General features: G+C 64.2%; 2 protein-coding genes across 2 annotated transcripts; both read right to left on the bottom strand.

Annotated features, from left to right (window-relative positions):
• Positions 1–6,770: 6,770 nt before the first annotated feature.
• Positions 6,771–9,374, bottom strand: TNNI2 (troponin I2, fast skeletal type). Its single transcript, XM_058527678.1, has 8 exons — positions 9,266–9,374; positions 8,770–8,829; positions 8,149–8,189; positions 7,906–7,947; positions 7,694–7,822; positions 7,450–7,539; positions 7,169–7,345; positions 6,771–7,007 (listed from the first exon to the last, which is right to left on the bottom strand). Exons 1-8 carry the CDS (start codon positions 9,372–9,374, stop codon positions 6,912–6,914), a joined length of 744 nt encoding a protein of 247 aa, XP_058383661.1. The 3' UTR covers positions 6,771–6,911.
• A 1,349-nt stretch (positions 9,375–10,723) lies between these two features.
• SYT8 (synaptotagmin 8) lies at positions 10,724–13,358 on the bottom strand. The gene is given in 10 exon segments (XM_058527346.1): positions 10,724–11,038; positions 11,139–11,296; positions 11,355–11,460; positions 11,565–11,732; positions 11,800–11,870; positions 11,873–11,921; positions 11,923–11,967; positions 12,211–12,297; positions 12,817–12,986; positions 13,085–13,358. Coding segments are annotated over 10 exon segments (1,182 nt in total). The 5' UTR covers positions 13,179–13,358; the 3' UTR covers positions 10,724–10,804.
• Between the last annotated feature and the right edge of the window lie 6,833 nt (positions 13,359–20,191).

A 20,191-nucleotide genomic window follows, 5' to 3' on the forward strand; every position in this document is an offset into this window, starting at 1 on the left:
GAAGAGAGGAGCGTGGGCAGAGTGAGCGAGGAAGAGAGATCAGGAACCGGGAAGTGGTCCATACACAGAACAGGTCAAGCCAGAAGAGGACAAGGCATGTCTGACAGAGTGACTGGCTAGGGCACTGAGGGTAGAGGAGCAAGTCGCGGGAGGAAGGAGTGTCACCGTGGGTCGGCACGTGGGCCCATCAGCCGTGAGAGTCCCAGGGCCCGAGGGGCTGCAGGGGCTGCACGTGAAGGTGGGGGCTGTGCACAGACCATCAAGGAAGGCTGGGCAGAGTGACTTGGGGGCTATCCAGAAGGCTCTGCAGGTTGTAGGGCAGGACAGTGGGAGAGGAAGATGGACAAGGGGAAGGGTGTTTTGAGGATCGAGGAGAGAGACGCTGAGGATCTGAAGAGAGACGGCATGTGGGCTGGAGAGAGGCGGGCTCAGGAGTGTGATGGGCCGCGGAGAGTCCCCTAAAAATTCCCATGTTCTGGTCCTGACTCTCAGCACCTGTGAGCATGACCTTGTTAGGAAACAGGGTCTTTGCAGATGATAATTAAAATGAGGTCACCAAGGTGGGCCCTAATCCGATGTGATTGGTACCCTTATGAGAAGAGGGGATCAGGACACAGACACACAGAGGGATGACCATGTGAGGACACAGGGAGAAGACGGCCGTCTACACACCAGGGAGAGAGGCCACAGGAGGAACCAGCCCTGCCTACACCTGGATCTTGGAAGTCCAGCCTCCAGGACTGGGAGACAATCAAAGTCTGTGATTTAAGCCCTGGTCTGTGGTCCTTTTGCACTGATACAGGCCTTGTCTTAGTCAGGGAAGGGCGACTAGCTGCTGTAACAAACAGCCCCACACTCAGGGCCTTGGCCCTGTGAGAGCTTAACTCCCACTTCCCTCTAATTCTCAGGCCCGTGTGGGTGGGAAGGGGCTCTGCAGTCGTCCTGGGACCCCAGGCTCCTCCCGCCCAAGATCCTCAGAGTCCTGGCTGGTCCTCTGTATTCAGCTGGCAGAGGAGGGGTGGGGAGACCATGAGGAAGGCCGGGGGGCCCAGGGCCAGGCCTGGACACAAATGCCATCAAGAACTCAGTCTCATGGCCTCACCTGTCCTCAAGGTGTATGCCCGGGAGGAAAAAGGAAGCAGTGTCCTGGGCAGCCAGCCAGCTCCTGCCACAGCGACCTACAGGATTCGGGGGCGAGGGAGCAAGAAACTGGGATGCCCAGGATGCACCGGGGGTTCTGGTAGTTCCAGGCACAAAGCAGGGGTAGGTCGCGGCAGGAGAGGATTCCAGACGCGATGCCCCGGGCTGGAGGTGCCGTGGGAAACCCCGGTGGAGGCGTCCAGGGGCGATTGTGCCGACACAGGCCGATTTCGGACATGCCAGGAGGGAGCCGGTCGGAGTGCGACCACAGGGGGTGATGGATGGGATCTCGGCACGGAGCTTACCTCTCTCTGCTCAAGCTTCGGGGGACGAATCACTCTGAGGGCGCACCCAGGTGTTCTGTGAGTTTTCCCATGGGGAGGAAGGCTGTGGGGTTTGCTGGTGTAACCCCACCCCCCTCCCTGATCATGGGCCTCTGTGAAATGGGTCCTGGTGTGGGCGCACGAGGAGCGTGAGGAGGAGGCCACGGGTGGAGTCTGGGGACGCATGGGGACAGGGAGTCCACAGGGGAGCCAGGGGAGTGGATAATTCAGAGGGACGCCAGGAGAGAGGATGGACAGATGGGCAGGCGGGGAGCAGGCCACACTGAGTGGACACACTGAGAGGTCAGAGAGATGAGAGCCGAGGGGCAGCTGGGCGATTTCAGGGACCACTGGGTACAGGTGACGGGACTGTGGGGCAGATGACGAAGGCGCTGTCGGGAGGAGTCGCTGTACGGTACACATGTCCCCTGGGCTGTGGGCAGTGGGTGGAAGCAATTGTGTTCTGCCCTGTGGCCTCTGATTTGAGGTGCGGGAGACCCAGGTTCTTGGGGGGTGAGAGGTCCTGGAGGGGAACTGGTGGGGCAGAGATCGGGGTCAGGCGGAGGGGTGTGGCTGGTACTGCCTGCACCTGGCCTGGTCTCCTCCCTGGAAAGGGGGCAACCGCAAGGAGCTGAGCCCAGAATTGCCAGAAATTCCCTCTGGAGTGAGGGGCAGGGCACAGGGAGCAGGAGAAGCTGTGAGGAGAGGGGCACAGGGCGGGAGGTCCCCCAGGCTGGTCTGAAGGATTCAGAGGTAGAGGGTTCTGGCTGACTGTGGGGGGCACGGAGGGGAGAAGCTGCCTGGAGGGTCTTCCCTTGGACCAGGCCCCCCCCCAGGATGATGGAGGGATGAGTGCTTGGAGTCCAGCAAGGACTTCGGTGACGGGGGTGGTTAGGAGGTGGGGGACAGAGAAAAGGAGAGGGCGCAGCGGGGGGCCAGAGTGTGGTTGTCAAGGGGCCGGGAGCTTCCAGGGGAGCAGGCAGCCAGGCAAGCCAGGAGGGCTGCCCCGGGGGCCCGGGCATGCACAGCTCCCAGGGTGCTGTGTGTTGGGCCTGTGTGTGAGTGGGACCCTGGAGGCCCAGCTTGGACTGTGAGCACACAAACTTCAGGAGCCCCCTGAGGGCCTACCTCCCATCCGTAGACAGTTATCCACAGATGTGCCAGGCCCTTGGGGCTGAGGGACGAGATGGGTGGCTGAGGGCTCATGGAAGGCTTCTCGGATGAGGTGACCACCACGGAACCTGAAGGAGGGGAGGAGGCAACGGTGGGAGATCCTGAGAGCCACTTGCAGGCCTGGTGCTGAGGCAGGCGCTGTGTGCACGGGAGGGTTGGGGAGGGCCGGCTGACTCCCGGGCAGTGCCAGCGGTGCCTCCTCACCTGTCCATCCTAGGAGGCAGGGCTCTCATCTCCATGCCCACTTTATAGTCTGGTAAACTGAGGCCCAGCAGCTCATCAGGATGCCATAAGGTGGAGTGAGTGGGGGTTGGGGAGCAGAGAAAGGGACAGCAGGGTGACAGGGAGGCCCGTGGATTGTCAGTCATGGCGGGGGGTCTGGGACCAGACAGAGCTGGTGCTTGAAGATCAAACAACGGACAGACTGGACAGGTCACTGAGGGTGAGGCTAGGCTGGAGAGAGGGTGAGGCACTGCCGGATCCCGGGCCCTGTGGGTGGGGGCCCCAGCAGGTGGACTGTCATGGAGGAGCTCTGTGCTCCCCCGGGCCCTCCTCTGGCTTCCCCTAGGCCAGATGGAGGTGGGGGTGAAGCGGGGGGGGGGGGAGGCCCCCTCTGAGTCCTGTCTCATAGACACAGGGAAGGCCCAGAGCCGCACCCCCATCCTAGTCCTCACAGCTCCACCCACTTCCAGATGGACCCTCTGCCGCGGCCCCTTCCTGCTCCCACTGTCCCCAAAGGTGGCACTCGCCCTCACTTTCCCAAGACCCCCGGGAGCCTGGTGCCATGTCCTTCACCCCCTCAGCCCTTGCTGCTCTGTCCTCACCCACCGGCCCTCCCCCGTCTCCCGCCATCGGCTCCTCCCTGTCCACAGCTCGACCTGCGCAGGGCGGTGCCACTCATCTGTGTGCATTTTGCTTCAGCTGTTTTCTTGGTTGCTTAAGAATTTTATTGTTTTGACATTTACAGAAAAGTTTAATTTGGGGGAAAAGATTTCAAACTCACAGAAACATTTCAAGGGTAAGGCAAGGAACACCCATACATCATGCACCCACATCACTGCTGGCCACATTCTGCACATTGCTTCATCATTCGTCCTCTCTCTCCTGTCTTTGTCTCTGTCTCTTTCTCTCTCTGTCTCTCCCCCCCATCTCTCTCTGTCTCTGTCTATCTCTGCTTCTCCCTCTCTGTCTCTGTCTGTCTGTCTGTCTCTCTCTCTCTCTCCTCCCACCCGTCCTCTATTCCTGAAGACCTCATGGTCTATTTCCTAAGAATGGAGATGTTCTCCAACCAACCACAGCACAGACACCAACAAGTCCACTTAACTGAAACACCCCATGTGTCTCGTCTCCGGGTCTGTCCTCGTGACCTGCCCCATCAGTTGTTTTACTCTCTTTCCTTCTGTGTGGCCCACTTCCTTGCTCTCCGGCACACCAGGACATTCGGGCTCATGTGTGCCCTTGCTGCCCATGGCCCCGTGCTCAGCTGTTCCTCCAGGAGCTCGGGTCAGCTCGTGGAGGATGGCATCGGGGGCCAAGGTCTGGGTGCTTGGAAGCTCCTTGCCTCTTGGCCTCACAGTGGGAAGAGTGGGAAGAGCTGGGGGCACAAACCACCCACACGGGCACACCCCCCGACCTGTGTGCAGCCAGCCTCGCACACCAAGCCTCCTTCCTTGGCCTCCAGTGCCCCTTCCGTGCTCCCCGCTTCTCTCCCCACTCCCCCCGCCACCCTGCAGTTTGGCACCTCCCCGGCCCTTCCCAGCCACAGCCCAGCCGAGGTCCCCTGGGGCTTCCCACAGCTACACGCCATCCCTGACCCCAGCATCGTCCCCTGCAACTTTGCTGTCCTCCTCTTCCCTTTGGGGCTCCCTCCTGGGCAGCGTCCAGCTTGGGCTCACAGGAGTTGCCATCTTCTCCCCTGCCCTGCCCACCAGTCACTTCTGAGGACACCCAGACCCCACCCCCAGCCCGGACCCCTGCACCCAGCAGCCTGTGCCTCCCTTCCCTGGGAATCTCCATGGAACCCAAACTCATAGCCCAAAGCCAGCCCCTACCCTGCTCTGGGCTCCCTCCCTGGGGAACGGCCCCCTCATCCCCCACGCTCAGGTCTAGGCGCCCTGGCCACCTTGTCCACCAAGTGCTGGGAGCTCTGCCTCTTAAACGTCTCTCCTCCGCGGCTGCCCTCCCCCCCAGGAGGCGACCGTGGCTCCTACACTCTCGCCCCCCTCCAGCCTTGCCTCCTTGCTGCCTATTCTCCACCCTGCACAGATCTTTCTAGAATGCAGAGCCCTCGCCATGTGCCAGGTGCGGGGCTACACGCTTCCCACAAGCTGCCCCATTCGGCCCTCCCTGTAGCTGTGTGGACACAGGCCCACCCAGTCGGGGACACGAGGGTGGCCCAGCGGCAGAGAGACGAGGATTGGGTGGGGCCGGGCCCAGAGCGGGGTTGGATGTTTGCTTATTGGTTGGGTTTGGTTTACACAGTCCTATTACTTCATTCATTCACTCATTCACTCATTGGAAAATGTAACCAACACCCATAAACACTCTCCCCCACCCAAGAATCACAGCGCTCCCCAAATCTATGCGACTTAGGTGATTTCAACCATCTGCCCCTGCCCAGCCCACCACCCCAGGGAATCACCATCTGGAATTTTGTGTTTGCGATTTTCTTGCTTTTTAGTTAAAAAGGTCATTTCCTCATATAGTGAGTCTGCCCAAACCCGATGGAGCTGAGTGCCGCCAGCGGGAGCCGGGCCCCGGCGTCCTGCCTCGCCACTGCCCCCGGGAGAGATTCACCCTCCTTTCTTGGTGGGCACGGCCCCTAGACAGCGGCCCAGTTCACTTTGCCGCGTCTTCTGCGGGCACCGCGTCTATCGCCAGGCGTTCTGGCCACCAAAACCAGCTCCTTGAATTCACTGTCTGCCCGCTCTGGGCTGCACACGGGAATGTGCCTCGGCCTGGAACGTCCCTGGGTCCCCTGCACCCTGCCTACGGGAGCCGGCAGCCAAGGCCTCGGGTACGGGGCCGGGGGCATTGACAAGACTGGGCCCCGAGCTGCGGGGTCTCCCGCTGAGCTGGAAGGGCCTGCGGGCAGCTGTTCAAGAACAAGCCGGATCCCGGGGCTGGAGCGGGGCCCCCGGGGGCGGTCATGGGGAAGGCCATCAGGGCAGGCTGACGTCGGTCTGTCCCTCGAGGCAGCCCAAGGCTGAGGCAGCTGTCCTTCCTGTCTCCAGCCCCGGCAGATCAATCGCTGGGGCTTCCGGAGGGCAAGAGCAAGCTGGACAGCCCCTCCATCACCGGGCCGCCGCCTGCCCCCCCCCCTCCCCACCACAGATCCGAGCAGAGGGGCCTTGGCAGGCCACTACGTCATCCCTCACCGAGGACGCCGACAGCCTTGGCCCTGCGGTGACTGTCCTTGTCCAGGCCTGAGGGGGACAGCGTCCCATCACGTGCCAGGCGGGCTAGGGCCTTGGGGCTGAGCAGAAGGGACATACAGGCCCTCCTGCTGGGCCGGTGTGGGGTCAGGTTGGCCTATCCTCAGTCCCCTGGTGGGAGCACGGACCCCAGCGCAGGCGTGCCCTGCTCTGTGGGCACAAGCCACCCTGGGAGGGCCGTCTGACCCAGGACTGCCCGCAGGTGCCCCCCATGGGAGGATCTGGGGTCTGAGGAGCAGGCTGGAGGAATGGGGGGTTGCCCACCTTGCACGGGAAGGCGTGCCTGCAACAGCCCCCTCCCGGACTTGTGTCGTGTGGAGAAGGTCTCTGGGCCCTCGGGGTCCCCAAGGATGACTATGCCAATGCACAGATGACCTCATGCTGAGAAGAACTGCTCAGACATGACCAGGCCATCTGTCTCCAAGCCCCGGGGAGCTCGCGGGGCCTGACCACTGACCGCACCAAGCAGCCCAGGGTGCAGGCTGAGGTGGTTCCAGCCCTGGAAGCGGCCCTCTCAGCCCACCCAGCCTGCAATCCCTGAAGCCCACGCATGACGGCCCCTAGCCCCCACCCTGGGCTTCCCGGACGCTGACACGCTGGCACACCACCACCTGACGAGGCCTTCCCAGAGTGTGGCGCAGCACTGGAGGTGGCCCGGCGGCCCGGGCACAGCGAGGCTGGGGCGGGACAGACCAGAGAGTCACGGGGATTGGAATCCTTTATTGACAACTGAGATGAGCCGGGTCCTCCCGCGCGGGGCTCTGTCGGCCTCTCTTCCCGCCCACTCTCCTGGGAGTTGGGAGCTGGGAGCACCAGGCCAGCCGTGGGGGCCGCGGGGGGCCTAGGACTCGGTCTCAAACATCTTCTTCCGACCCTCCATGCCAGACTTCTCCTCGATGTTCTTCCTCCAGTCACCCACGTCGCGAAGGTCCCGCTCCTGGAGGTGGGGCCGGGACAGGACTCAGGCCCACCCACCCCACTGGGAAGCCGGGGATGGCCCTCAGCCTCAGTTTCCCCTCTGCGAATGGGCTCCCAGGGCCGGGGGAGGTGGGGATCCACCCTGTGTGCCCGGAGCCGGCCCGGTGGGAGGCCTCGTACCTTCTCGGTGTCCTCCTTCTTCACCTGCTTCAGGTTGGCCCGCAGGTCCATGCACACCTTGTGCTTCGAGCCCAGCAGCGCCTTGAGCATGGCGTCCGCTGACATGCGCACTCGCCTCAGCGGGGGCCTCTTGAACTTGCCTCTCAGATCGAACAGCTTCTGGTTCATGTCCTCCAGCTGCGGGTGGGCGGGGAGGGCTGGGCGGGAGCCAGGGGGGCCAGGGTCCCCACCCACTTGGGCCCCCTACTCCAAGCCCCCGGCCCCGCCCCCTCGACTCTCACCTCCTTTGTGCTCTTCTGGAGTTTAATCTCCATGTCGTACTTCTCCTCCTCAGCCACGTCGATCTTGGCGTGCAGCTGTTTGCAGAGCTCCTGGGGGTGAGGGCGGTGGGTGGGTGGGCAGGCGGGCGGCCATCCTGACACCTGACCTCCACCTGCCCTGACCAGCCTGCTTGCCCTCTTGACTAATGGGGAAACTGAGGCAGCAGGCGGGAGCGCTGCTCGTGGTGGGAGGGACCTGGGGTACCTGCACCTCGGCCATGGAGCCGGGGACGTGCAGCGGGGGGCAGTGCTCCGACAGGTAGTTCTGCTTTTCCGTCTCACGGACGCTCTTCTCCTTCTCCAGCTCCGTGGCCGCAATCTGGAGCATGACGCTCTGTGGGGTGTGGGGGGCAGGCGGTGAGGGGCGGTGGGCCTGGCCGCAGAGACTCTGGCGGCCCTCCCAGAGGCGGCACCTACCTTCAGGTGCAGTCTCCGGGCCGTGATGGCCCTGTTGCGCTTCTGCGGGACAGAGGGCAGGAGGCAGAGTCAGGGCCAGCCCAGGGCCACATCCCTTCCATGCTCCCCGGCTGGGCCAGGGGGTCCTGCCCAGAGGGTAGCTGAGCCTGGGGGCTCCTGAGGCCCTGGGTGGGGCCAGGCCTGGGACACGGTGCTGTGGGGTGACTCTTTGCCCAGGTGGCATGTCAGGCTCGAAGACTGCACCTCAAAGGCAGTGTGTGGGGGTTCCTTGCAGGGCCCGGGGGCTGGGGGTGCAGAAGTCAGAAAGAAGAAGCAACTTCCCTAGTGACCCGGCCGCAGCATCGCTTCCCCTGCCCTGTGAGGCGCCGGCACCCACTTCCTCTGTTTCGTCAGCGTCTCAGTGGGTGGATGGGGTGTGGCACTTCCGGTGGGGGGATGGCTGGGGCGTCTTCCCCGGGCCTCAGGGCCTTGAAGCTCTGACTTCTGACCTCTCCCGGGGTGGGGGTCCCATCTCCTCCATGTTTCCCCCCCAGCAGGTACTTACCTCCTCACTGTCCCAGGAGTGTGGCGGGGGTTGGGGGAGAGAAGAGAGAGGTTAGAGCCATGCATGGGGGCCTGGGGATGGGGTGGTGGGCATGGAGGTGACCAGGGCAGCAGGGCCTCTGCTGAGGAGAAGCAGAGACCCCCCGCCCTGGGAGGAGGAGGGCGGGGCGGCAGGGGCACGAGCTTGGGGGCTGCACTTACTCCCCCATCCTGAGTCCTGGGCTTAGAGCCTGTGGGAGAGAAAGGCAAGGAGTGTCAGGACCATGGCCCCATCCAGCGTGGACGCCTGCTGCCTATCGGGGGGCAGCCCCTCACGCTCACCCGGCCCCCTGCCGCCCCCCCCAGCTCCCACCTCCTTGGAGGGCGATGTCTTGGGATTCCCTGGGGTGAAAAGTAAGAGGAGAAAGTGTTCCCGAAATGTCCCAGGCAGGGCCTGGAGCTGCTGCAGCTGTCCCCATGGGAGGGGCGGGCGGGCCAGCACAGGTGGCCGCCCAAGACACCCGGTTATTTTTAGCTCTGCTCCTTCGGCTTCGGGCCCAAGTGCGTGTAAGAAACTGCTCTCCAGTTCGGCCTGGGGTCCCTCGACCCATAAAATCCTCTTCCAGGGTCCCAGACGTGAGGCCTGGCCCTGAGGGGGCTGCCCAGGACCCCTGCCCTACACCAGCCCTCCTCCCGATGCGTCTCCCAGTCGCTCCCAGCTCCGTGGAGGCCTCCCAGGGAGGGCTGGTGGCCACGGCACCCAGCCCCCAGATCCCGCCCTGGGAAGTCCTCCTGTAAGCTAGCTCAGCCTCGTCTGGCCTGGCCGGGCGGGCCTCACCTAGCGTCTGGGCAGCAGCGCTGGGAGCAACGTCAGGCAGGCAGCAGCGAGTTGGGCTGGTGGGCCCAGGGGGAGGGGTATAAATGGCCTCCCCCAGCCTGGGCCCCATCTCAGAAAGGGCATGGAGCCCTCCTCAGACCAATGGGGGCACAGGCACCTCCCCACCTGCCCAGGCTGCCTGGCCCAGCCCAGCCGCATGCTGCTGTCCAGGCCAAGAAGTCTTGGGGGGGGGCGGGTGGCGAGGTTGTGTTGCTCTATTTAGGGCTCAGTGACGAGTTCAAGAAGCCTCCCTTGTTCCTGCAAGGAGCCCGAGGACAGCCGGGCACAGCCTCGTGGGCCACGTTGGGGCACACGGCTCAGGGGTCAGCCCCAACAGGCCCTAAGTCAGGGTCCACACTGCAGTTCCCCACTCCACTTCCCTGTGGGGCCCTCGGGTTCCCCGGGCCTCTCACTGCAGCTCAGTGCAGCCCCGGACGGGCATCTCAGGCACGAGCTGGCCAGTCCCTCCCCTTCTCCGAGCCGGCTCCGGGCAAGGCCTGGACACCCAAACATGGCCTCCGGGCCTGCGGCAGAGGCCAGAGGTCTCTGGGGTGGGGGCTGCCTTCCCCTGGGCACGATCCGCCTTCCTGCCTAGGAACAGGAGGTGAGGGGCGCCCTGGATGGGCAGCCCTGCCCGGGACACCCTGCGAGGGCCAGTTTCCTGCGCAACACAGAACGCGTCCTTCAACCTGAGGATGGCGGCGCCACTGGCCAGGAACTTCTCCCTGAACCCAGGGGGCTTGGGGCCTGCCTGGCTGCCCGGGAAGGCCCGACACTGCCCTTCTCACCCTGGCCAGGGCCTGAGCCCCCCGCCCGGGCCCCCTCCCAGCAGAGACATCCAGAGGACCATGACTTGGCATCCTCTGAGCTGGGGGTGCCCGGCCCCAGCTCTGCCGGCTCCACAGGCCATGGGGAGGGTCAGGGAGCGCTAAAGCCCTCCAGATGTTCTAGGATTAGAGCTGCTTTCCGGCCAGGCCTGAGCCCCCAGTGGCCCAGGGCGGCTTCCGAAGGCGTCTGCTGCCCCCTGCTGCTCGCTCAGGGGAGGCCCCGCAGCCACCATCCTGAAGGTTTTGGGGCTCTGCGGGGGGCTGGGGCGGCTCCTGGGTTTGGGGTCCCCTCCCCCGACTGTCACCACCCCTCAGATGCCTCCAGCCCACCTCCCCCCACGACATCCATGACTCTCCAGCCCCCACAGACCAGGAGGTCTCCCCCCCTCTCCCTATCATCACTGTTGGGCCTGGAGGGGACCCCTGCACACTACCCAGGGTCAGGCATCTGTCAGAGGCCTCAGGGCCTGGCAGAGTCTGGAGAGAAGACCCTCTCCCCCACCTTGGGAGGGGGCCGTAGTGATGATGGCTGAGCCCCCGACCCTACTGTGTCCCGGCGGGGCTCAGGAAGGACACACAGCTGTGGCGGGAGAAGGCTTTATTACAGTGGGGCTTCAGGGAGACCTGGACGGGTGCCCACAGCTCAGCTGGGGAGACCAGGCCCGGGGGCCTTTCAGGAGCCAGGCAAGGGCAGACGTAGGCGGGGCTGTAGGTCCAGGGTCCGGTCCACCTCCCTTGCTGGCCGCAGGTGATGCCACTGGGCAATGGGCCGCCGCGGGTGAGCCAGCATGTCCGCCCAGTGCTGCAGGGGCTGACCAGAGGCCCGGGCGCCCAGCAGCACCTTGCCCACGGGCTCGGCCCAGAACTGCGGGCCCCGGGCCCAGACGGCCAGCACCAGATCCACGCTCTGGGCAGAGACAGGCAGAGGTGCAGTGCGGGGAGAGAAAGACAGGGGTCAGTTTGGCCCCCAGTGAGGTCCCGCCCGCCCCTTCCTCCAGGCGGCCCACCTGGACCTGGCTGAAGGGCACAAGGAAGGTGAAAGCCTCGTTGAAGTAGGGGGTGGCCGTGCCCTTCCTGGCGTGGGTGTTCCTTTTCTTCCACTTTCTCTGGTTCAGCATGAGCTGGACCTTCACGTATGGCGAGAGGGGTCGAGGGCGTCCCAGGGCTGAGGGCCGAGCACAGGGCTCCCCCTGACCCCGTGGAGGGGCAGGGATGGCTCTCACCTGCCAGCGCCGGGCACAGACCTCGGGCCTCCAGCACGACCACGGTCAGCCGGCCCGAGCTGGGCACGTACCGCAGGGAGAAGCACAGCTCCCCCGTCTGCTCAGGCTGTGGGCAGCGAGAGGGGTCTTTAGCCGGGCCTCTCGGGCCTCAGTCTCCCTGCCGGCACAACGGGCAGGGCCAGGCTGGAGCCTGGCGGGCAGCAGCCTCACCTCGGCGGCGCCCGGCGGGCCCAGCTGGTGCCACAGTTCCAGGACATGCTGCAGGTCGACGGCGCCCGGCGGCAGGCTGAGCGCGCCCAGCGGCTCGTGCCGGGAGAAGCGCTTGAAGTCCAGCAGCTGCACCTGCAGGCTGGTCCGCGACAGCTCCGCCTGCGGGACCTGAGGGCGGGGGTGTGAGCGCCCCCCGCGGCCCACCCGGGCCCACCCCGGCTCTGCCCCGACTCACGCGGAAGCAGCAGGTCTCGTGGAACACCGGGCAGAGTGTTCCGCGGTGCACCTTCGTCTCGTGCGCGTGCCGGCCTGGGTGGAGAGGCTGACATGGGCGTAGGGGTCCGCAGTGCCGCCCGGGGCCCCCAGCCCTCAGGTCCGCCGCTTGCTTGAGGCCCACCCTGATCTGGGAGCCAGGGACAGCTCAGCCACAGGCCCACTCTGGTCGGTCTGGCACCACCCAGCACCTGGCGTCCACCCCTCTCTCACCCCCCCTCCATAAACACGCAGACCCCCAGCACCTGGTGTGCGCCCTTCACCAACCTCCGCTCCATAAACCCGCAGACCCCCGGCACCCTGCCCGCACCCTTCACCCATCACCCCTCCATAAACCCACAGACCACCTGGACCCACAGAGTGGGGCCCTCACCTCCTGGCTTCCAAAGTCGTACTGCAGGGAGAGCAGCAGACGCCCCCAAGGCTGGGGCTCCCCCTCGTTATCTACATCTGGCTGCACCTAGGGTGTGTAGAGATGGGATGACTGGTGCTTCTGGGACCTTGTCCCCGTCGCAGCCCCGGGCCTCCCAGGCAGCAGTTCCACAAGTCGGGTCAAACCGCACCACCTACCTCCAATTCAGGCACTGGAAGGACTCACACCCTCAACTCAGCTTTATGAGACCAGCCAGGACTGGTGGGTCTGCCCCAAATCCATCTCACACCACTGCCTTCCTCAAGAACCTGCAGTGGCTCCCCATGACCCATGGACCAACCCCTGAGGCTGCCACTCAAGGCTCTTAGAGCCCTGGGCCCTCCTGCATCTTTTGCACTACCTCCCCTTCACCTTTGCTCATCGCCTCCCCTGCCAGGAAGGCCCTCCCTGCCTCTGCCCGGGGCAGATCAGACCATCCCTGGAGGCTGAGTTTGCCCCCGGCCATCCTGGGCCGTCCTGAGCCCCTGAGCCTGGACCTTGAGCTACCCTCTGGGACTGACCCAGCTGGGAACCGGGCCCTGGGGAGCGCTGGTGCCTGCTCCTCACCAGGTGGGTGGTGGTGGTGCCTCGGGGACTCCCCAGGCCTACAGCCTCCTTGTCTCTGGGCTTCTTCCCACGGTGGCGGCAGCGGCGGCAGCAGCAGACGGCCCAGAGGAGGCAGGAAACAATGAGGATGCCAGCAACAACAGCCACAGCGATGGGGGCCCAGCGGAGCCCTTGGCGGGGGGTGGCGCAGAGATAGGCCAAGACCATCTGTGGACAGCCCCACCCACTGGCCCACCACCACACCCCTCCCCGGGGTCCCACGACTCACAGGGGATCCCAGCCACGATGTCCAGAGTAAGTGTGGGTCCCGCTGTGGCGCTCACCGGGGCTGGGGTGCTGTGCGGGTCTGGGGGATGCCCCATCTCCCTGCCCTGCTGGCTTGGAAGAGACGGCCCAGGCGGCTGGGTCACCTGTGGGGACGGCACCAAGGGCCCCTGCCCGCCACCCCAACTGCCCAGCAACAGCCAGCTCTGGGTCTGCCTGGGCCAGGAGGGGGCCTGGGGTGGCCAGGGGCAAGGGTTCTGAGAGGCGCAAAGGGGAAGGATGCTCTGGGCCTTGGCCAAAGTGAGGGCTTAGTTGCCACAGGCCCAGCCTCATGGCTACCTCCCCCAGCCCCCAGCCCCAGCCAAGCAGGCCAGGCCTGGGCGACCCGGGCCCTGCCCTCACTGGTCCTTGTCGCAGAGCCCTCCCTATCCTCACTGCAGAGCTGCCTCCTCCAGGAAGCCCCCCCCGCCCCGCCAGGGCCCTGGGCCCTGCCTGGGGGTCATTGCTGGGGTCCCATCTCATCCCTGCCCCTGACCTGGGGCCCACCATGGTTTGCCAGTCACGTGGGTGGAGCATATTCACACATGTGGGCTTCCAGCCCGGGAGCGACCTGGGAGCATGGGAATGGGGGCTCTGCCAGAGTCATGGGGGGAGCAGGTGGGGTGAGGGGCAGGAGGTGGGGGAGCTCGTCTAAGCAAGCCAGGGCTAAAGGTGTGTTCCTGGCACGGGCTTGCAGCCAGCAGCGCCTGGGGAGGGTGGGGGGGTCAGCAAGGGAGGGTGTAGCTGGGAGCGGCCAGAACATTCCTCACAAACTGACTCAGCAGCCTGCTCGCCCGCCCAGACTTGCTATCTGGGTGCGTGGGTGGGCAGAGGGCGGGGCTGGCACAGCCTACCTGCCTGGGGCTGGGAGGAAGCACACCTGGTGGGGCTGGATCCTCCCACCCACGACAGGGACCCAGCAGGGGGCTGGGTGCCACAATGGGGCGTGCTGTGACCCCAGGCCCACACACCACTCTGGCTCAGCTCTTCCTTAGCCGCCTCCTCCGGGAGTGGTGGCCACCGAAAGTCACAGTTCCTCCAGCCTGGGGCCTGCCATCTTTGACCACAAGAGCCTGCCATCCCTCTTGCCTTAGGGTCTCAGCCCAGGCCACCCCCTCCGGGAATAGCCAGGCACCCAGGCCGGATCTCCTCACCGCTGCACCCCCTGTCCAGCCTGGTGCCGAGCATGGGGAGGGACAGACGGGACCCCACTTTGATTCCGGGGTTGACCCCCCAGCCACATGGCATCAATGCCCCACTCCCCAGTGGGCCGAGCAGGGGCAGCTCCGCTCCCAGAACTGACCCAACCCCCCAATGTTCAGAGAAGGGAGTAGCAGCCCAGAGGGGAGGGTGGGCCCAGGGCCCCCCAGCAGCCCTGCAGACCAGGCCCCAAGGGTCCAGCCTCCTAGGCCCAGTCTGTCCCCCCCCGGGGGGACTTTGCACACATTGTCCCTGCAAGGTCTTTTACAGACAAGTAGACTGAGGCTCAGGCTTGGAGCGGCACGGAGGGCCAGGCCTGGGGAGTTCTAGCACGAAGAAGGGGTGCGGAGGCAGCCTGTGCACTGGGCCCCACACTCAGAGAGAAGGACCCCCCTTGGTGTAATGCCTGCCATCGCTGTCTTGAAACTCGCACCAGTTTTGAACAAGAGGCTGCACGTTTTCCTTCTGCACGGGCCCCACAAATGATGGATCCGGTCCTGGTTGGAGGGCCCCGTGTGTGAGGCCCTGCGATGGAGCACACGGTGCCCCCGGGAAGCTCACAGGCCGCTGCCACCCTCTGTCCACCACCTGCCCTCCTGCCTCCACGTGCCCCTCCAAAGGACATTCCCAGGTCTGTACAGCACCCCCCGTGCGGCTGGTAGAGCTCCCCCCCGGGGCCGCTGTTGCCTGGGCTGGCCCGAGAGTTGCTGAGGGTCCCGCAGGGTCCCTGGAGCAGCGCAAGACCAGGTTCAAAGACGCCCCGATTCCGCGCATGGAACCTGAAGTCGACCTTTACTTTTTGAAATGTCGGAGCCTGTGTGTCTTCTGGAATTAAAATAGCATCATTTGTGATTTTCATGGTTGAGAATTTGAGTTAAGTTGTCAGCACAGGATCTCCATCTGCGTGTGTGCGTGCGTGTGCACGTGCATGTGCATGTGTACACACCTGTATGTGCTTGCAGGTGCATGTGTGTGTATACGTGTGTGTGCGTGTGGGTGCATGTGGCTCTCCCCGTGCCCCTGCTCTGCCGGCGTTCTCCCCTCGGTTAGGGTGGGGGTGGGGGTGGGCACTAAGTCACCGGGACTTGGTGCTGCTGGCCCAGCAGGATTCCTGGCCAGCCCGGTGAAGGTTGTCCCCCCAGGACCACGGCGGGTGCCTGGAGACTGGCCGGAGATGATCCCGGGACTCTGAGGATACGGGCCACAAGCGCTGGTCCCAGTGGTGGTGAAGGGTCAGGCAGGCTCGCGGCCACCAGGTGGCGCCATGCGCTCCACTGACCCCGCCAGCCTGCAGCGGTCCTGCCTCCAGGCCTGGGGCTTCCGGGAAAAGTGGCAGAAGCTTCAGGCAGGTGAGCCCCCAGCCCTGTGAGGATGCCTGCTTCCCCCTCTCGTGCACCAGTGCCTCTCACAGCCCTCCTTCCTGCCCGCAACTCAGAAGGCAGGAAGTCCTTCCTGTGGTCTAGCTCTGGGTGTCTATGTCCTGTGGCCTGGCTGGGGGAACCCTCTCTAGGTGCTAAGGCATCTTTCCCAGGAAAGAGAGACCAGCGTCCTTCCTAAATCCAGCCCCGCACCACAGCCACGCCCCCTGGCTCCCTCCCGGCCACTCTGCAGACCAGCTCTGCTCTCCTCCCCACCTTCCGGCACAGGTGGTCGGTCATTCCTGCCACTGCCAAGCTTTGCTCCCACTGCTCTGTACCTAAAGTGCCGCCCCTTCCTATCCCCATCTCACACCGCCTTCAAGGCCTGTGTGAGCACCCCCTCCTCCAGGAAGCCCTCTCGGTCACTCCTGGCCCTCAGACCTGCCTTGCAGATGAGGCTGGATTCTGCCCTGTGTCCTCCCCAGTCAGGGATCCCAGCTCCCCCAGCCTAGTGGCTCCCCTGTCAGCCTGGGGCTGGGCGCATGAAAGCCATGCTAACTAACCCCTCCACCTTCCGTCTAACTGGGATTTTTCGTGCTTCAGTGGGAGCAGGTTTCTGGGAAAAGAGGAGCCCCCGGATGTTGAGGGTGGCAGCCCCCAGAGGCAGCGAGCTCTCACCTGATGCCTGCACTTCCTGTAGCCAGCCCAGCCTCCAGGCCTGCCTCTCGGACCCAGGCATCTGCAGACAGTGCTTAGAGCCCGCGGCTGGAGCCAGCGTTGGCTCGGCCTCCAGTGACTGAGAAATTCTTCTTGGGGGGGGGGGGTGAGAGGCAGGGCTTCGAGGAGCCCCACCTCAGGGCCGGAACTGCTGGCCTTCAGGAGCCGGGAACTCCCTTAGGAGGAGAGTCCCTCCCGAGACCCAGGCGCCTGGCCAGCCGGGCTCCGGCCCACCTCCAGGGGAGCCCCGGGGCTGAGACAGCTCAGTCCTCCTGGAGGCCTCGCGAGAGAGCTGATGGCCCATTGGGCTGACCTCTGAGCCAGGCAGCAGGAGGGGTGTCAGGCTGGTCTGGGTTTGAGAAGGTTCTGCAGCCAGGGACCTGAGTCACGAGGCCATCTGGGTTTGGAGGAGGATGGCTTTCTGGTGCCACGGAGCCAAGCGCGAGGAGGACTGGTGCCCAGGGGTGAGCTGCCCTACCGTGCTGGGAAGGGCTGGCCGGTGGCGCTCGCACCAGGCGACTATGTGGGCCTGCTTGGCCCTGCAGCTGCCTGGGCTTCTGGAACCCAGAAAACCTTCTGTTGGTCACTACATCCATGCCTTGCATTGGGCTGGGCTGGCCCAAGCCCCAGAGCTCTCCGTGCCCCTTGAGCCAGTGGGCCCGAAGTCCCTGCTCCGCTCCAGCCTAGCACCTCCTGCTTCAGTGGGCCCGGCCCTCTGCTCTGGCCAGTTTATCTGGTCCAGTCCCTCCGGGTCAGGTCCCCCCCTGGGCCCAGCTCTGGGCGGCCCTCTCAGGCCAGGGTGTCTCTCCGAAGCCCTTATCTGGCCGTTGGTCAGACATGGAGCTGATTAATGCTTAACAGGAGAGTCTGTTGCCCCAGAGCCGCCCGCAGGGCCGGTCGGAAAGGACTTCCGGGAGTCTCCGCCCAGGCTCTGAGGCTGCTTTGGGGATACGGCAGGTGGGATGTGTGCACGTGTGTGCCCATGCTGGTCCTGCGTGGCTCTGGGCACTGTTTCCCCTGTACGGGGCACGGGTCTTTCTCCTAGTGATGTGGGTTTGAAAGAAACAGTTAATACCAGAGGGGCCAGGAGGTGCCCCGCGCAGTTCTGGGGCCACAGAAGGAGGCCTGCTGGGTGAGCGGGTACCTGGGCTTTGGGGGAAATGCATGGGTGGGGCACAATGCCAGGTGCACGTGCTTCAGGGGCCCCAGAGTGCAGGTGAGCGCATGTGCCCCCCACAGCCTGCCCCAGCCCCGCTGTGTAGGGCCTTTGTGCCTTTCCCAGGATATGGGTGCCTCCACGGCGAGACAGTGTCTGAGGTTCCGGGGCAGGAAGGGGAAAACCAAACAGAGCTGGCAGCCCCAGGCCAGCCCTGCGGCCCCAGAGACGCGGCTCGGCAGCCAGCAGCCACACGGAGACCCTGGCGGGGCTCCTGGCTGGGGATGCTTCCTTTGAGGCTGCCTGGGGAATGTCTGAGCTTGGAACTCATGGCACATGCTGGCTCAGGGGAGTCGGGGGCTGCTGGCACAGAGCCCTGCGACGTGCCGGGATGGCATGTGTACGCCCTGCCCGTGCTGACCCTGGCTGTCGGCACCACTTTCGGCTGGGGCACCTCGTTCAGCTGGGGCCAAGGCAGCTGAGGACAGGGGCACGCAGCTCACCATACTCCTCTGTGGATTGCAGTACCCTGTGCCCATTCGCTGGGTCTCAGCCTGTGTGCGCCCCAGTCATCCTTGATTCAGGCTATACCCTCTTTATCCAGGGAGCCTGTACTCCATCATCTAAACATCTGGGGAACCTACACCCCATCATCTGAGGGTCTGGAGAGGCTGCAGCCCATCATCTGAGATCTGGGGAGCCTGCACCCCATCATCTGAGGACCTGAGGAGGCTGCACCCCATCATCTGACTACCTGGGGAGGCTGCACCCCATCATCTGACTACCTGGGGATCCTGCACCCCGTCATCTGAGATCTCGGGAGCCTGTACCCCATCATCCGAGCACCTAGAGAGCTCACACCCCATCACCCAAGGTCTGGGGAGCCTGCCCCCCGGTGCCCCACTTCTCTGAATATCGGCATGGTGGCGCTAGGTCTTTGGGCTTCCTTCCCCTCTTTTGAGAGTCTGTGTGCTGTGTCCGTGTATCTGGATTTCTTGGGGATGTGAACCCCATATCTTGGAGTATCTGGGTGCATTATACCCTATTCACTTGGAAATTGAGGTGACACACACCCCCATCGTCTGACTGCGTGAGCAGGGTGTAACTCGCTAATCGAACGGCTGTTGTTCCAGCCCACATGTCAGAGAACTGGGGTTCTCTGTGACCCAGGCATCGGCGGTCCCTCCTGGGGCCACTTGCACCCCTCCCGATTGACTGCTTCTCCCGAGGGCCTTTGGGACCCCGGTGGCCAGGGCCTGGTTCCTCCGCAGCTTTGAGTGGGCCCGCTCCACCTCCTCTCGGGGTCTCTATTCATCCGGGGCAACCCTGGTGTCAGAGCACCTTTTCCCCTCGCCCACGAATACCTGGGGTCATACCTGACCACCTGAGTTCCTGGGCAGCCTTCTCCCCTCCCCAGACCCAGGTCTGGGGCGCATGCTCCCCATTAGTCTGGGCCCAGGGACACTCTGTTCTGTGGTCACCAGGGGGCCTGCACAGCCTGTAGCCACTCGTTGGGCCCCTAGGTGCCTGAGTCCCCCACTGACACATCTCACATAGGCCTGAGTGCCAGGCCCGGCCCGGCAGCCTCATTCCTGCGGTTTGGGCGGCTCTGAGCTGTATCCACCCTCTCTGCCTGTGGGTGTCCCATTCATCCTGGTCTTGGGCTCTCTGTGTGCTATTCATTCGTGGGCTGGGCCGTCTGCCCACCCCGCTGCCCAGGTGTCTGGGGCTTCCTACCTGTGCTTCCCAAGACTTGGGCCCCCAACTCAACATGTCTGGGGTCCTATACCCTATTACTGGGTTTCTGGGTCCCATACCCCCTTAGCCTGAACATCTGGGTCCTATACCCCCTTACTCAGAGTGTCTGTGTTCTGTACCCCTTTGGTCTGAGCATCTGGGCCCTGTACCCCATTAGTCTGAGTGTCTGGGGTTCCTGTACCCCATTAGTCCGAGCATCTGAGTCCTGTACCCCCTTAGTCTGTGCATCTGGGTCCTGTACCTCCTTAGTCTGAGTATCTGGGGTCCTGTACCCTCTTAGTCAGAGTGTCTGGGGTTCCTGCACCCCCTTAGTCTGAGCATCTAGGTCCTGTACCCCATTAGTCAGAGTGTCCAGGGTTCCTGTACCCCCTTAGTCTGAGTGTCTGGGGTCCTGTACCCCCTTAATCGGTGTGCTGGAGTTCCCATGCCCCACTCTGTGAAGAGCTGAATTGCCCATACCACATCGCCTTAGGGTCTACTGGATGCGCATCAGCCATCGAGTACTTGCAGACTCTGTTCTTGGGGCTCTGAGGCCTGTACCCCATTCCCCAGAGAATCAGAGTGGCTTCACTGTCATACAGTCCTCTTGGCTTTTCCGTAGCCCAGATGATGTGTACCCCATTAGAATGAGAACCTAGGGACCTCATGCCCACTTGTCTGGGCATCAGGGCAACGTGGACCCCCGCACTGAGCATCCATCTGGGCGCCTGGGGCCCCACACTTTGGAGCCTCTGGGTTACGAGAGCCCAGTCCTGCGAGGCAGGCTGGCTCCAGGTCCTCCGCCTGAGAGTCTGACTGCCCAGTCTCAGTCATCGCAGCACGGTGCCGCAGGTACCCACCACGCAAATTCTGCATGTGTCCCGAGTCCTCAGAGGGTCCGAGT

This window comes from Diceros bicornis, chromosome 31, assembly GCF_020826845.1.
Source record: "Diceros bicornis minor isolate mBicDic1 chromosome 31, mDicBic1.mat.cur, whole genome shotgun sequence".
Lineage (NCBI taxonomy): Eukaryota > Metazoa > Chordata > Mammalia > Perissodactyla > Rhinocerotidae > Diceros > Diceros bicornis.